The sequence below is a fragment of the Notechis scutatus genome, chromosome 13 (genome assembly GCF_049901735.1).
Source record: "Notechis scutatus isolate UNSWTSFEM ecotype Mainland chromosome 13, rNotScu1.2, whole genome shotgun sequence".
NCBI lineage: Eukaryota > Metazoa > Chordata > Lepidosauria > Squamata > Elapidae > Notechis > Notechis scutatus.
In genome coordinates, this window is record NC_142021.1 from 12,042,629 (window position 1) to 12,059,208 (window position 16,580).

General features: G+C 46.6%; 1 protein-coding gene across 2 annotated transcripts in view; it reads left to right on the top strand.

Moving 5' to 3' along the window:
• MED15 (mediator complex subunit 15) overlaps window positions 1-16,580 on the top strand; it is a 34,910-nt gene that overhangs the window by 2,512 nt on the left and 15,818 nt on the right. Inside the window, exons 3-8 of one of the 2 annotated variants that reach the window (XM_087943004.1) lie at window positions 597-648; window positions 1,932-1,961; window positions 2,245-2,442; window positions 8,392-8,663; window positions 10,341-10,622; window positions 13,367-13,540. In XM_087943004.1, the coding sequence (XP_087799130.1) occupies window positions 597-648; window positions 1,932-1,961; window positions 2,245-2,442; window positions 8,392-8,663; window positions 10,341-10,622; window positions 13,367-13,540 (1,008 nt within the window). The remainder of the gene's footprint in view (window positions 1-596; window positions 649-1,931; window positions 1,962-2,244; window positions 2,443-8,391; window positions 8,664-10,340; window positions 10,623-13,366; window positions 13,541-16,580) is intronic. The other variant, XM_087943003.1, reaches the window with a different exon arrangement.

The following is a 16,580-nucleotide window of genomic DNA, read 5'->3' on the forward strand; positions in this document are numbered from 1 at the left end:
AGGCTGGGATGGATGTTTCTGGAGAGGAGGCTCTGCTTGGATGTTGGCAATGCAATTTCTTAAGGGGAGGAGGTTCTCCTCCCCACCCCCAGGCCCAAAGGAAGCCTGTCCTAGTGGTGAAGTGTGCCGGACTAGGAGCAGGGAGACTGCAAGCGGCTGGGAAGCCGAAGGGTCAGAGCAGGGACGCTGCGCCCTCCCCCCCTTCCTCCAGCTGAGCCGGCTTCCCCTCCGTCACTGCACCCTGAAGTAAATGGGGGATCTGCCCCTCCCAGCTCTTGGGCCAGAGATGTCCCGGACCGCATGGCACACAAGGCAGCGCAGGGAGGGTTTGTGAAGGTGTCTGAGCCCCGTGGATCGAGGAGATAGGAGAGCAACAGCCGGGTTCCACTGGATCCAGGGAGAGATCCCCGGAACCCACCCAGCCCTTTGGCTCCGGTGGTGGCTGCTTCTGCCTGGGCCACCCTCCCACTCCTGGGGCCTTTCTCCCCTGCCCCACAAAGGCCTGCAGGCCCAGCCGGATGGGACAAGAAGTCCCATCAGCCCTCGCCTGCCTCCCCTGCTGCCTTGCACAGTGCATTTCCCTTGTCTAATTCTAGGACGAATATCTCTCTCTCGTGGCAAGGCTCATCATCCATTTCCGGGATATTCGTAAGTAGCCCTTGGTGTTTCTGTGGATCGGCTTAAGGACGTTTTTCCTGGCTGCCTTGGCCCTGCGTGGGAAGGAGCCAGAGTGGGGAGCTCACATCAAGTCTTAACCCCCACCCAGCATTTCTGCAGTTGGAATTTGGAGCCAGGTTCCCAACAGCTGAGAAAGCAGTAGTTGGGCCTGATCTCGGTTCCCGGAAACCCAAAGGAGAATTGTGTTATGCTGAGCTGGAGGGAGGGAGGGAGGGAGGGAAGGAAGGAAGGAGGGAGGGAAGGAAGGAAGGAGGGAGGGAGGGAAGGAAGGAAGGAAGGAGGGAGGAAGGGAGGGAAGGAAGGAAGGAAGGAGGGACGTAGGGAAGGAGGGACGTAGGGAGGGAGGGAGGGAAGGAAGGAAGGAAAGGAAGGAAAGGAAGGAAGATGGAAGGGAAGAAGGAAGATAGGAAGGAAGGAAGGAAGGAAGGAAGGAGGGAGGGAAGGAAGGAAGGAAGGAAAGGAAGATGGAAGGGAAGAAGGAAGATAGGAAGGAAGGAAGATAGGAAGGAAGGAAGGAAGGAGGGATGTAGGGAAGGAGGGATGTAGGGAAGGAAGGAAGGAAGGAGGGATGTAGGGAAGGAGGGAGGGAAGGAAGGAAGGAAGGAAGGAAGGAGGGACGTAGGGAAGGAGGGAGGGAAGGAAGGAAGGAAGGAAGATGGAAGGGAAGAAGGAAGATAGGAAGGAAGGAAGGAAGATAGGAAGAAAGGAAGGAAGGAGGGAGGGAAGGAAGGAAGGAAGGAAGGAAGGAGAAAGGGAAGGAAGGAAGGAGGGAGGGACGGAGGGAAGGAAGGAGGGAGGGAAGGAAGGGAGGGAGCTCAAAATGAGGGACGAGAAAGCCAGGCCCACTGTGCCAAGTCCCCTCTTTGAAGGACTACAGCAACTGTGAGGGGGTGGGATATTCTCTTCTTTACCTTTGAGGTTCCTGTGGAATAATAGCGGTAATATAATTATTCAGCTCGTTTCGGTTGGTCTAATTTTCTTTTTCCAGGAAATGAGGGATATTGCCATTAACTCTGAGCCCCCAAACATCGTCGCAAAGGGCACTTTGGGGCCTAGAAGCCCGTTGGAGGAAGAGCCCAAGACTTTAGGGGCTCCAGCCTCCCCCCCCCCCCTTCCGCATTTCCAGCTGTAGATGTAAAAGGACTCCCGCCTTAAAGGAAAAAGACCCATGTTCCCCAGCAGAAGCCCTTGTTGGCCCAGTCGGGTCGCTCCCTCAATCTGTGTGTATAACTCTTACCGTTTTTCTTTCCTAGACAACAAGAAGTCTCTGGCCTCCGTCAGCGGTAAGGAGCCGCTCTTCTTCGTCCCCTTCCTTTGCAGGGACGCTTCCTCCCGGGGCCTTTTCTCGCTGAGGAGGCAGGTCCCCTGGGCTGCCCAAGGCTGCTGGGTGCCCAGAGGAAATGGCCTCGGGAAAAGGCATTCCGACAGCCCTTCAGGCTCTGCCGGGGTCCCCAGAATCAGACCTCTGCTTCACGGAAGACGGGTGGGGGGTCTGAGACGGGGGGCAGGGGCTGACTCTTCCGCTGAGTTGGCGGAGCAGATGCACCTGCCTGTTTTTCTCCCCAGACCCAATGAATGCGCTGCAGAACCTGACGGGGGGTCCTCCCGCAGGACCAGGGTCCATGGGGATGGCTTCCCGTCCTCAGGGGGCCTCCCTGGCCGGTATGAGTGGGCTCGGGGCCCCCATGGGACAGCAGATGAATCTCCCAGGGCAGCAGCCTCCTGGACATGGCATCCCCAACATCCCTGCCGGCAGCCAGCCGAGTAAGTGTTCGGGGCAGGGCCCTGGCTTTCGGGGAGGCTCCCTCTGACGGGGTTGGGATTGGCAGTGGGGGAGGGGGCGGCCTCCCCCAGAACTCGGCCACTTCACTTCCGTAGAGGAATGCAGGAGTCTCTTTAAGCACAAAGGCAAGTCCCTCTCTTCATTCTAGGACTCCAAAAGCATTGATGTGATACCCTGCTGTGGCTTACACGTCACCTGAAAAAGAACTGAGTTCAGATAACATTTTCAGAGGAGAAACTTAATTAGGACAGCTGTATTACAATTTCTGTCTCTTTCCAGATCAATAGAGGGGTTTGGTCTCTGCTAAATACAATCTATTCCAATATTAGCAAGGTAGCACTTTGATTATTATTGCATGAAGATGTTAGGAATTATGGAGAAGGGGAAAAACTCTGGGAAATTATTGGCTTAGATAGATTAAGCAAAATAGTATGGTGCCATTTATTTAAGGTGGACATACACATATATGTACAGTTGTGCTCATAAGTGTACATACCCTGGCAGAATTTATGACTTCGTGGCCATTTTTCAGAGAATATGAATGATAACACAAAAACTTTTCTTTCACTCATGGTTAGTGTTTGGCTGAAGCCATTTATGATCAATCAACTGTGTTTACTCTTTTTAAATCATGACAACTGATACCCAAATGACCCTGATCAAAAGTTTACACACCCTGGTGGTTTTGGCCTGATAATATGCACACAGGTTGGCACAAAGGGGTTTGAATGGATATTAAAGGTAACCATCCTCACCTGTTATTCTGTTTGCTTGTAATTAGTGTGTGTGTATAAAAGGTCAATGAGTTCCTGGACTCCTGACAGACTCTTGCATTTTTCATCCAGTGCTGCACTGACGTTTCTGGCTTCTGAGTCATGGGGAAAGCAAAAGAATTGTAAAAGGATCTGCGGGAAAAGGTAGTTGAACTGTATAAAACAGGAAAGGGATATAAAAAGATATCCAAGGAACTGAGAATGCCAATCAGCAGTGGACAAACACTAATCAAGAAATGGAAAATGAGGGGTTCTGTTGAAACTAAACCATGTTTAGATAGATCCACAAAAATTCTGCCACAACTGCTGGGAAAATTGTTCAGGATGCAAAGAAAAACCCACAAATAACTTCAGGTGAAATACAGGACTCTCTGAAAACGTGGTGTGGCTGTTTCAAGATGCACAATAAGGAGGCATTGGAAGAAAGATGGGCTGCATGGTCGAGTCGCCAGAAGAAGAAAGCCATTACTACGCAAATGCCACAAAGCATCGCGCTTACAATATGCCAAACAGCACAGAGACAAGCCTCAAACCTTCTGGCACAAAGCCATTTGGAGTGATGAGACCAAAATTGAGCTTTCTGGCCACAACCATAAACGCTACATTTGGAGAGGAGTCAACAAGGCCTATGATGAAAAGTACACCATTCCTACTGTGAAACACGGAGGTGGATCGCTGATGTTTTGGGGATGTGTGAGCTACAAAGGCACAGGAAATTTGGTCAGAATTGATGGCGAGATGAATGCAGTATGTTATCAACATACACTGGAGGAAAAATTGCATTTATCGGCCCGGAAGCTGTGCATTGGACATATTTGGACATTCCAACATGACAATGATCCTAAACAGAAGGACAAGTCGACCTGTCATTGGCTACAGCAGAATAAAGTGAAGTTTCTGGAGTGGGCATCTCAGTCACCTGACTTGAATATCATTGAGCCACTTTGGGGAGATCTCAAACGTGCAGTTCATGCAAGACAGCCCAAGAATTTACAGGAACTGGAGGCTTTGGGCAGAAGATAAAGAGCTTCATCCACACATACCACAAAAGACTTGCAGCTGTCATTGATGTTAAAGGGGGCAATACACCGTATTAAAAACTGGGGTATGTAAACTTTTGATCAGGCTCATTTGGATAGTTTCTGTTATCATGATTTAAAAAGAGTAAACACAGTTGATTGATCATAAATGGCTTCAGCCAACCGCTAACCATGAGTGAAAGAAAAGTTTTTGTGTTATCATTCATATTCTCTGAAAAATGGCCAAGAAATCATAAATTCTGCCAGGATATGTAAACTTATGAGCACAACTGTACATACATATACTCTGTGTATATATAAGCACAGACACACACAGGTTGTTTGGGTATGCAATGCCCTATAGCGTCGAGGGAAGAAGTTGAAACGGTTTATGTCAAGGATGTGAGGGGTCTGTAGTTATTTTCTCGCTTGTGCAGTATACAGGTCCTCAATGGAAAGCAGCCTGGTTGCAGCTGTTCTTTCTGCAGTCCTAACTCTCAGTTGAAGTCTGTGTCTGCCTTGTTGGGTTGCTGTGCCAAACAAGACATAGAGGTGCAGATGACAGACTCCATAATTCCTCTATCAGCAGCTCCTTGGGCAGTCTGAGCTTCCTGAGTTGGTGCAGGAAGAACATTATTTGTTGTGCTTTGTTGATGACATATTTGATGTTAGGTGTCCATTTTAAGTCTTGAGATATTATAGAACCTAAAAACTTGAAGGTGTCTACTGTTGATGCTGTCTGTAGAATTGTAAGAGGTGGTAGAACAGGAGGACTTCTCCCAAAAACTAACTTTCTAGTGTTTTGAGTGTGTTCAGTTCAAGATTGTTCCGGACACACCATAAGGCTAGTTCTTCAATTTCCTGTCTATATGCAGATTCATCATTGTTTTGAATGAGACCATTCACTGTTGTATCATCTACAAACTTCAGTACTTTAACAGAGGGATCATTTGAGATACAGTCGTTGGTATAAGAGAGGGAAGTGGGGGGAGAGCACATAATCCTGCCCCACCCCCGTGCTAATTCTATGTGATGTGATTTTTGCCTAGCTTCACTTGCTGCTTCCTATCTGTTACAAAATTTATGATCCACTTGTAAGTGTGGTCAGGCATGGCTAGCTAATCAGTTTAGTTACAAGAATATCTGGGATGATGGCATTGAATGCCGAGCTGAAGTCAACAAAAAGGACCCTTGTATAGATCCTTGGAGATTGAAGATGTTGTAGGATGTAGTGCAGAGCCCCAATAACATCATCAATTCACTCAGTAGGCAAATTGCAAGGGGTCTTAACAGTAGATCCGCGATGGTTTTCGGGTGGGCCAGCACTAACCTTTCAAAGATTTTCATAACTATGGTCTGTAGTTGTTCAGCTCCTTGATGGGAGGATTTCTTTGGCACCTGGATGGTAGTAGAGCATTTGAAGCAAGAAGGAACATAACATATCTCTAGTGATTTATTAAAGATACCAGTGAAGATGAGGGCCAGTTGGTCAGCACAAGCTTTCAAGTAAGGGTGATTTACCTTGACTGGACCTGGTGCTTTTCCAGGGCTTCATCTGTGCAATAGATCTCACACATCTTTTTCTGTGATCACCAGAGGTGTGGGGAGGGGGGCGTCAAAGGGTTAGGGTCAGTTGTAGGCTTGGCTATTGTTGGTGTATCTGAGATGGAGATAGGTGACAGTGGCTTCCTCTCAAACCTATAGTAAAACACATTCAGGTCATCTGCCAGTTGTCGATTCCCTTCAGCATGGAAAGGAGGTTTGCTGTAACTAGTGAAATCCCCCCCGCCTCCCAAACACACACACATTTGCTGGTTCATTTGTTGAGAGCTGATTCCTCAGCCTTTCAGAGTAGCTTCTTTCTTCTGATCTCCCTTGTGAATACATTCTGGCCTGATTGTAGAGCATTCTCTCTCCTTTCCTCTCTCCTGCTTGAGTTTAGCTGTGAACCAATGCTTGTTGTTACTGTGTATTCGCAGGTTTCTGGCCAGCACACATAGGTCTTCACAAAAACTGACATATGATGTTACAGTATCTCTGAGTTCATCCAAGTCTGCGGAGGTATCTTGGAAAAAGGTTCCAATCTGTGCAGTCAAGGCAAGCCTGTAGCTTTAACTATGCCTCCTCAGTCCAAAACTTCACTGATTTAATTGATGGTTTTATGGTTTCCGTCTATAAACAGGTACAGGGTGATTTGTATAATGATCAGGGTGTCCACAGCTGCTCGTGGTGAAGACCCATAAGCCTCTTTTAGTGTTGCATAGCAGTGATCTATACTTGCCTCTAGTAAGACAGTTGACATGCTGAAAGTATCTTGGCTTAAGTTAGCACTGCTGAAATCTCCTAATGCAATGAGGAGCGAGTTTGGGCATCTCTCAAGCCCACATAATCTGGTCAGCTAGAGTTTGTTACTGCATTGTTTATGCAAGCTTGTTGAGGGATGTACCTTGCAAATAGAATAAATGTGGAAAACCCCCGTGGAGAATAAAAGGGGTTGCAATCGATGATTAATGTCCATATCACACATCGCAGGATTTCTTTAGTTAAATTTTTACCCCATCGGTGGTTGATATAAAAGCAGAGACCCCCCCCCCCTCTTTTTACCAGATGCTTCTGCAATTCTGTCTGCCCTCTGTATCTGAAACCCTGGGATGGGCAAGCCGCTATCATCAGTTGACTCATTTAGACAGGTTTCCGTGAAACAGAGAGCTGCTGAGTTGTAAAAATCCGAGTGGCATCTTTTTAAATTCATTTCATCCACCCTAGTGGCGAGTACATGTAAGTTAGTCAAACAGAGTGAGGGAAGAGGGGCTTTTATTCCATTCGTTCAAACTCCCTGCCCGCTTGCACCTTCTTCTTCATAGCTGTTGTCTCCTCCTCTTGATTTTGTTTTTCCATTGTCCAGAGAGCTGCCACTTCCAGGATGAGAATCTCCTTTGCATTTGTAAAGACAGGGAGGCTAATGTCCCAGAAAGCTGCCCATTAAAAAAAACATAGCTTGACTTACAACGGTTGGTCACTTGAATATGAAATACGAAGTGAATCACAGAGAGCAATAAAAAGCTGAAACATCTGTATGGAATATAGGCTAGTCTTTCCCAAGTCTGGGTGGAGATCCCACAGGAGGTTGTGTAAAACAAGAAGGCCAGGATCCTGTGGGACTACCGGATCCAGGCAGGCAGACAAGTACTAGCCTGCTAGTAGACCAGAAGACAGCGGAGGTGACAGATGCAGCAGTGCCAAGTAGTAACAACCTCAGAAAGATGGACCAAGGCCTGAAGGAGGAACTGGAGAGGATGTGGAAAGTCAGGGCATGTGGCCACAGGAGCACTTGGGGTAGGGACTCCTATGATCCTGCACAGATCCTTGAAAGCCCCAGACCCCTGAGATTGAGGAAGACAAGACCACCCACAAGGCCGAGAAGGGTATTTTTTTATACGTATGTTCTCTCATTTTACATTCCTGAATACAGTTGCAGGGTAAAAAAACAACAACCCAGTTCAAATATGTGTCTAGCTTAAAAGAACTGTTCATAGCAGAAGCTAAACATGTAGGTTATTTCAAATCCCTTGGTTTCTAACTGCAGTTTCTACTGCAACGTGTTGAGCTGCTTTCTAGAGAAGTTCTGCTTATTTAGTAGGGAGGACATAATTGGGATTAGTGAGAGTAATTCATTATTAGGTGAGAGATTAGCTTCATCTTCCGGGGATGCTGGGCCATTTCAGGAGTGCCAAGGGATCTTTTTTCAACCTCTCCCTCTCTGGACATATGCACAGGTTCTGTCGATAAAGAATATTTATTGAAGCCCTTTGTGAGCACCGCTGAAAGCAAAGCTGCTAAGCCTGCCAGTATAACTGTCCTCCTTGTGAAGCACAAGGACCTGACAACACTCCGGGGGAAGTAAAGGTGTCCCTGTGGCAGCAGAGGAGTGAGGCTGCCCCTTTGCCCATCACCATCAAAGCCTTTGCTTCTCTCGCCAAGCGTTCTCCCTACCTCTGGGAAACCCAAAAACTGTGAGGTCCAGGGAGGAGACGGCAGCCCAGGCGGAGGGTCCCAGGTGTGCAGAGTCCGAGATTTTCCCTCCAAAGTGGGTCTTGGGGTGCTTTCAGCATGGGGACCCTTGTGATTGTCTCCTCAGCCCAGCTCCAGCTGCAGCAGATGGCTGCGCAGCAGCAGCAGCAGCAGCAGCAGTTCCAGCAGCAACAGCAACAGGCTGCCCTGCAGCAGCAGCAGCAGCAGCAGTTCCAGGCCCAGCAGTCAGCAATGCAGCAGCAGCAGCAGTTCCAGGCCCAGGTGCAGCAGCAGCAGCAGCAGCAAGCAGCAGCAGTTGCACAGCAGCAAATGCAGGCGGTGCAGCAGCAGCAGCAGCAAATGCTCAAGTTGCAGCTGCATCAACAAAGCCAGCAACAGGTGAGACTAAAAGTGTCAACGTCACCCTCTCTCTCTCTCTTGCCTAGCAGCAGCAGACAGGAAGGCTCTGGCCAGGCCAGCTCCTGTGGTCATCCTGGGAAGGGGCTGGGCTGGCTCCCCTGAGACCCTCCGTCTGACTGGGTCTTCTCTGCTCCACTCAGGGGGCCCAAGGGAAGGAGAGGCCCATTTCATGCCCCTGTCGGAATCTGATTTGGAGGGGGAGGCCGAGCAGCTGACAGGGAGTGTGGGACTCCATTGGCTGTGGAAGAAACTGGGGAAGGGCAAAGTCCAGCTGAGCAGAGCAAGGGAGAGGGAATTCGGAGGAAGATCCAGGCCCACCCCCTTCATCCTAGGGCACGCAGGGAGGAATGGAGAAGGGAGCAACGTGAGTTGCCTGGCTTACGGGGGAGGAAAGGGCCCTGATTCCCTTCATTAGCTGCAGTTGGGAACACAGTGTTTAAAAAGGGAAGTTGCACACAGCAAACTGTTGGGAGCAAATCATAAATTATCTGGTATTATCAAGGCTTACCTGGGTTCCTGGCGTCTTCCCAATTGTGTGTATTTGGCTGTGCTTTCAAGGCTGCAATTCCTTCTCCTGCCTTGTCAAGTTAATTACTGCAGCGTGGTTTGTGTGGATTTTTATTTACAGTTTATATGTACTTTGTTTTTGGACTGAATTTCCTCCATTTAAAGACTGTTCTTGGGAGAGTTTTTTTTTCTTCAACTGAAGGTAACCCGGACATTGGGGGAAAAGTTGCAGGTACTAAAGGGACTTTTCTTACTTATGTGACTATGTTGCCTTTGTATCATGCCCCTTTGGGTCATCACAGCCTATTCATAGCTGGCTGTTTGAATCTGCTCCTGCATTACAGAAAAAGGAATCCAGGTTGACTTTGGGGTCGACTCCAATATTTGATTGTTTGGAAACATTTTCCTCCTTCCCAGTCTGAAAGGGTGAATGGGAAGGACGTTAGAGCTCCTAAGCTTATCAAGGCATTTCGTACTAAATATCCTGATAAACCCTAAAAAAAATAGTATTATGGTGTTACCTGTATAATTTCTGTTACCTTCTATTTTTATCTTTTCTAGGACTAACGTCTCTTTTGCAGGAGGGCCGAATGTCAGATTTTCAAGATTTTCTCCCTTTGCTTTGCATCTTTCGGCTGTCATAAGTAACGGGGGTGGGGGGGATTTGGTTATGGGAAGTGAGCTGGAGGTGTTACAAAACAGAACTGTATAAGCTGTGGGGGGGGGGAGTACATTCTTGCTTAGGTTTCTATCCTATGCTATGTGCAGCTGCAACCCTTTATCAAACTATGTCAAGGTCAATGGACAGAGGCCTCATCACCACCTGGAGATGCCCACATGATGATCTACACAACTTTTAATTGGATGAGCCAATTGAACTATTGGGGGTGGGAACGTTGCCATTACTTTGTATATGTGATTTACGCGCCCATTTTCTCAGATTCAGAATTCTTTTGTTGCTAACCACTTGATTTCCAATAAAAGATATCTTTTCTCTGATTGATGGAGTCTAAGTATTCCTTTCTTGGATTTTGAATGGAGCACCAGCTGACAATCTCCAACACACAACAGCAGACCTTCCAGGGGGCCTTTGTGCTACTCTTGCCGTCTTCCTGGTAACACTTCCTTCTCTTGCACTTCTGACTTCAGATGCAACAGCAGCATCAACTGCAGCGAATTGCTCAGATGCAGCAACAACTGCAGCAGCAGGCCGCTCAGGCACAGCAGCAGCAGCAGCAGCAGCAGCAGCAGCAGCCACAACCGCCGCAGCAGCAGCCACCCCCCCAATCGATGCAGCAGCAGGTGGCCCAGGCCCCGTCCCAGTCGCTTCCTCAACAGCCCATGGTCTCCCAGGCCCAGACTGTTCCGGGACAGATTTCTGCCCAGGTCATGTCCATGGCCATCCTGCCCCAGCAGATAAAAGCCATGCAGGTAAGGGGTCAGGATGGCTGCCTCTGATTGCCTGCGTCCGTTTTCCCAGGTGCCTCGAAAGACAGTAATATAGAATGGTCAAAGAAAACAGGGAAATGGTTCACGGAGGTAGAGAAAATGCAGGCGGTTTTAATGGAAATAAAAGTTAATTGTAAAACTAAGAAAAAAGGCTAAGCAAGAAGTCTCCAACACAGGATGAAACTGAAACTTATGAAATTATTTGCAATGCAGCTCAGGTCAGAGATACTGTAGCTGGGAATAATATTTTAGAAGTTGTAGGGAAATGCTGTTGATGTCAAGAGCTGGATAATGATATGTTTGGCTTTAAAAATGATGAAAAGGATGGGTAAAAATGAAGCTGTTGAACAATTGGAAGGCTGCAAATTTTGATGGTTATAGAATAGAGTAGAATTCTCTATTGGCCAATGTGATTGGACACATAAGGAATTTGTCTTTGATGCATATGCTCTCAATGTACTTAAAGAAAAAATAAAATATATTCGTCAAGAATCGTAAGATACAACACTTGGTGATAGTCATAGGATACTAATAAGCAATCAAATCATACTAGGAAACAATAAAAAGAATATAAGTTGTAAAGATACAAGCAACATGGATATAGCCATAGGTGGGAAGAGATAGGTACTAGTAAAGATGAGAAGAAGAATAGTAATACAGTCTTAGTAGTTAATTTGACAGTGTTGTGGGAATTAGTTGTTTAGCAGAGTGATGGCATTTGAAAAAAACCTGTCCTTGTGTCTTGTTCTGATGTGCAAAGCCCTATAGCGTCGTTTTGAGGGTAGGAGTTGAAATAGTTTATGTCCAGGATGTGAGGGGTCTGTAGGTATTTTCACAGCCCTCTTTTTGACTCGTGCAGTATGCAGGTCCTCCATGGAAGGCAGGTTGGTAGGAATTGTTTTTTTCTGCAGTTCTAACTATCCGTTGAGGTTTGTGTCTGTCTTGATGGGTTGAAGAACCAAATATAGAGGTACAGATAGAGTCAATCCTTCCTCTGTAGAACTGGATCAGCAGCTCCTTGGGCAGTTTGAGCTTCCTGAATTAGCACAGAAAGAACATTCTTTGTTGTGCTTTTTTGATGACGTTTCTGATGTTAGGTGTCCATTTTAGGACTTGTGATATAGTAGAACCTAGAAATTTGAAGGTCTCTACTGTTGATACTGTGTTGTCTAATATTGTAAGAGGTGGTGGTATGGGAGGGTTTCTCCTAAAATCTACCACCATTTCTACGGTTTTGAGTGTTTTCAGTTCCAGATTGTTCTGCACAAGGCTAGTTGTTCAACCTCCCATCTGTATGCGGATTCGTCGTTGTCTAGAATGAGACCAATCACTGTTGTATCATCTGCAAACTTCAGTAATTTAACAGTAGTATATTGAGAGATGTTAAAGTACGATAAAATAAATAGATGTGAATTCAGAAAGTTTTGCAAGAATGTGAAACTACATTGTTATGGAGTTTCTCTGAATGTAATTAAGAGTGGCATTTGATGAAAATAAAATTTATGTAAAGGCAGATGATATGTCTGGTAACATTTAGCACTGAGATGATGTCTCCTTACTTGAAAGAATACAATATGGATTAAAAGTATATGAAATGCTTGTGATAGAAGTGTAGAGAGACAAAAATGTATAGCTTGCTGGTTAAAATCTGGTTTTAAGCAAATCTTTAATAGATAATATGATATATCAAGGAATAAAAGGTCTGAAAATTAATGTATCAAAGAATGGAATAAATGTGTTCGTCAGATGGAGCGAACAGTTGCATGGTGTGTGTGTTTGTGTGTGTAAAACAAAAAATAGACGAGAAAATGTTTTCTGAGAATGAAGAAATACAAATACTGGTAAAAAACAAGATAGTATGTAGTCTGTTTTTTAATTTAAAAAGTCTATTAAAAAGCTAGGTATAAGACTGTACTTCTGTCCGTTTTATTAAATGGAAAATGACCATTGCATATATCAGGAGAAACATAAAGCTGAGAGTAGAGGAATGTGAATGGTAAGAGAATAAGAGGAGTACAAAAGCGAGTGGCATATGAAGTAAGCATGTTGTGATAGTTTGATCATGTAGAGAGAAATAATGAACAAAATGAAGACCAAGAAAAGTGGTTTTGTTGGAGAAATGAAACATTTGAACAATAAAATTACGAGGTAACACATAGCAAAAGAAAGATTGCTGTGCAAGATAGAGAGGTATTGAGGAATTTAGTAACTAGTGCTGATGTAGCTGAATTTTCTTTCTTCCCCCCATCTCCTGTCTTTTAATTTTTCTCTTTATACTCTTTGTATAATGCTTCTTACCCTGAAAGGTAAGGGGTGTAAAATGATACACCTGCGCTTTAATATCAGATTCGTGTTTGTGGGCAACAGTTTCTGGGTGCGCAGCTCACCAACTCGGGCAATTCTCAGCGTTTTGAAGCCTAGCGGACCAGAGGAGGCCCTGCTCGGCTTTCTCCTGGCAGCGTTGGCATTTCTGCGCACGGAGACGGCATGCTCTCCCTCCAGGCTCCCCGTGGGGAATGTAAGGGAATCTGTGGGGTCCCCACATTTGTAGCCGGCTTGAAAGAAATCCTTCAGCTGGGCCTTGGAAGGGGCTGCCAGGCTCCCCAGGAACTGGGCCACGTCTTTGGGGGTCTGGGCACAGGTGGGAAAGGTGGGAGTCCCTCACGTTGGTGAGACAGCCGTGAGATTGAGCGCTGTAGAATCCACTCTTGGTTCTGTTCCTTAAGGTCAGAGCTTTGCAGCAGCAGCAGCAGCAGCAACAACAACAACAACAACAGCAGCAGCAGCAGCAACAACAACAACAACAACAGCAGCAGCAGCAACAACAACAGCAGCAGCAGCAGCAGCAGCAGCAGCAACAGGTGGCTTCCCAAGTCCAGGCTGCCCAGATGTCCAGCCAGGTAAGTTGCTCCCTCCAGAAGCTGCAGGCTGGGTAGGGCCTCTTTCCTAGTCCTGGGGAGAGGAGGAGGAGGAGGAGGAGGAAGCCATTTCAGTTCCCGTCTGCCCTTCTTTGGAGGGCAGTTTCTGCCTGCTGCAGTGGGGAAGCTGGCACTGTTGCCCTGTGCTTGGCAAGGGCCCCAGGCTGCTTTAAGGGGGTTTCCTGGTTTTTTTTCTGAAAGAGGTTTGGTGGCGGTCGGTCCTCGCTCCCTGTTGCCGAGTGAGTGCGCCATTTCTCCTGCCCTAGAAGCTTTGGCTCCACCCACTTCTTCTCTGTTCTGGGTAACCTGAATTTGAGGTGCCGCCTCGATTCAAAGAGCCCTGTTGCACATGGCACTGATCGTGGCCCCGTCGTGCTGGGCTGGCGAGACTCTTTTTTTTTGGCACGCTGCCTGATCCAGGGAAAGAGAACTAAGGATCTGGCTGGACGCAGGAAGAGGTTCCTGGAACGGATCCCCTGTATAGCCTTTCCCTTCCTGGCTCACTCGGGGCTGTTCCTGGAGGAGCTCTTGAAGCCCCTGGCGGACGTGGCTCCACGGCTGGCAAGAGAGCCAGTTCCAGAAGTCATTTTGTCAGGCAGAGTTTGGCCCGAGAGGCTCATCCTCCGAGGAGGCTCCCTTTCCTTCCCAGCATCACGGCCACGCGGGTTCAGTCTTGCTGGCATCGGGCAAAGTCCGTCTCTTCCACCTGGCCCTGGGAAGCCTCTTCAAGGGAGGGGTGTTTGTCAGGAATCCCCTGGAAGTGTGAAGGCAAGCCCTTTGAGGAGGGTTGGACCTTTCTTATGCAGAGCGAAGAGCCGGGGAGAGTGGATGTGTTGGGAAGAGAACCTCATTGGCTTCCATGGGAAATTTAGCATAAAACCCATAATCCAGTGTTTCTCAGCCTTGGCAACTTGAAGCAATGCTGGCTAGGGAATTCTGGGAGTTGACGTCAACACATCTTAAAGTTGCTGAGGTGGAGAAATACGTGGGAGGAAGAATAGGAGGCCAGTTGCTCTTTGTCTGAGCAAAGATCTCGAGCAGAGATGAATGGGGTGGGGGTGGGGGGGCTGTTTCAGAGGGACGCAAGGTCCCCGTCTGGGTTGCGGGCTGCCGGTAGTCCTTGACTTACGACCGCAATTGAGCCCAAAGCTTCCATTGCTGAGCAAGGCAGTCGCGAAATGAATTTGCCCCTCATTTTACCCTCCTCTTTGCCACAGTTGTTAAGCGAATCACTGCAGTTGTTAAGTGAATCATTTCTTAATTAAGCCAGTCTGGCTCCCTTCGTGGACTTTGCTTGCCTGGAAGCCAGCTGGGGAGGCTGCACAGGATGATCCAGGGTCAGAGCAGCGGTCGTAAATACAGGCCAGTTGCCAAGCCCCAAATTTTGATCACGTGACACGGGGATGCGGCCAAGGTGGGAAGGGTGGGAACTTCTAAGTGCCATTGTAACTTTGAGATGACTGGCTGTCAGTTGAGGCCCCCCCACCCCCGTTTCTCCCTCTCCCCGGCTCTGGCGTGGATGGGTCCCTGTTGCTCCAAGGAAGAGCCTTCACGGGACTCTCTGAGGTCGGGGTGCCTTGCGCCAGAGATACACAGACTCCCCAGCTCTGCCAGCCGTTCTTCATCGGCCTCAGCCCCCCAACGCTCTCGAGGGAGGCCCAAAGGCCGGCCTTTTCTGCCTTTGGCCTGGATCGCTCGTCCCACACTCGTGCCGCCTCCACCCTCTCCCTCCGTTGCCCTGCGCTCTCCCACCCCGCAGACCTGCTCTCCTCCCCTCTCCCCCCAGAGGGATCAGCTCAGTTCAGCTGCACCCAGTCGCACAACGGTCCCAGTTGGGGACCCCTCATCTCGTTCTTCAGGCTGCCAGAGTCCCAGCGGCCCTTTCAGGCCGCCTGTGCCAGGAAGACCGAGGACCCCAAAAATGGCTGTTGCGCCACACAGCCGGTTAACTTTGAACTTATGAACTTGATTTAAAAAAACAGAGAGAAATGATAACTTTGATCAAATATCATGGTGAAATTGAATTCTTTTTGGATTTTGGCTCTATATTTCTTTTTGAACTGTTCTGAACTTTTTTGGAAAAAGAAACTTGGAACTAATTAAAATGGAGGGTACAAAGAAATGAGGCTGCAATTTTGAAGTTGACAAAGAGACATTGTCGCGCTTCGTGAGAGACACCTGCTGGTTTCTGAACTGAAGTGAAACTAACAAGAAAAAGGATACTTGGTTATTTGTCCCTTTATAGTAAAGCTCTTGTTCTTCTTTTCTTTTTGGTACATTTTGTTGATTCTTAATTTATTAAGAAATTTATTAATTTATTGCATATATAGGCAAGTATATAGGTAAATGTAATACACTCTGATCTCTGCATATATTGGGTAATATAAATTGATATAATTATACAAATATACAAATACAAATATAAATCATATATTATATACCTGATAGCTAGGTTGATTACTTAAAGTATAAGAGAAAATTTTTATTATTATATATTTTGATAGATTGGTATATTATGCTATAGATTAATTAGATATATATTTGTTATCTTCAAGGTTTGACTAAGTGGGATTATTCTAAGCAATATATCTGTTAAAATTAATTATCATATATTGATTGGTATTATTGTGGATATATTTTAACATACTACTGATTATTGGGTATTAGATTGGATTTATTTTTAGATTGGCTTCAATATTAATATAAATATTTGGACAAGTGATATAGTTATAGAACTGATATAAGGGGGAAAAATATTAATTAAATATTGCAGAGTGACATGTTAGTGTTAGAAATTAAAAAACTGGAGGGAACTGGAGGGATTTGAAAGAGAAGAAAAAAACTGGAAGAGGTGGTGGAAAAAATATTATAGCAAAGATATTTAGTATGACAAGTAATACAAATAAACCTAAGCCGGGAGCTGGAAAAAAAATACTCACCCAAACATTGACAACGACCTCAATGGCCAGTCCCTCCATACAGAGAGCTATAGACCAAATGTTACCAAGGGAGAGATCGAACT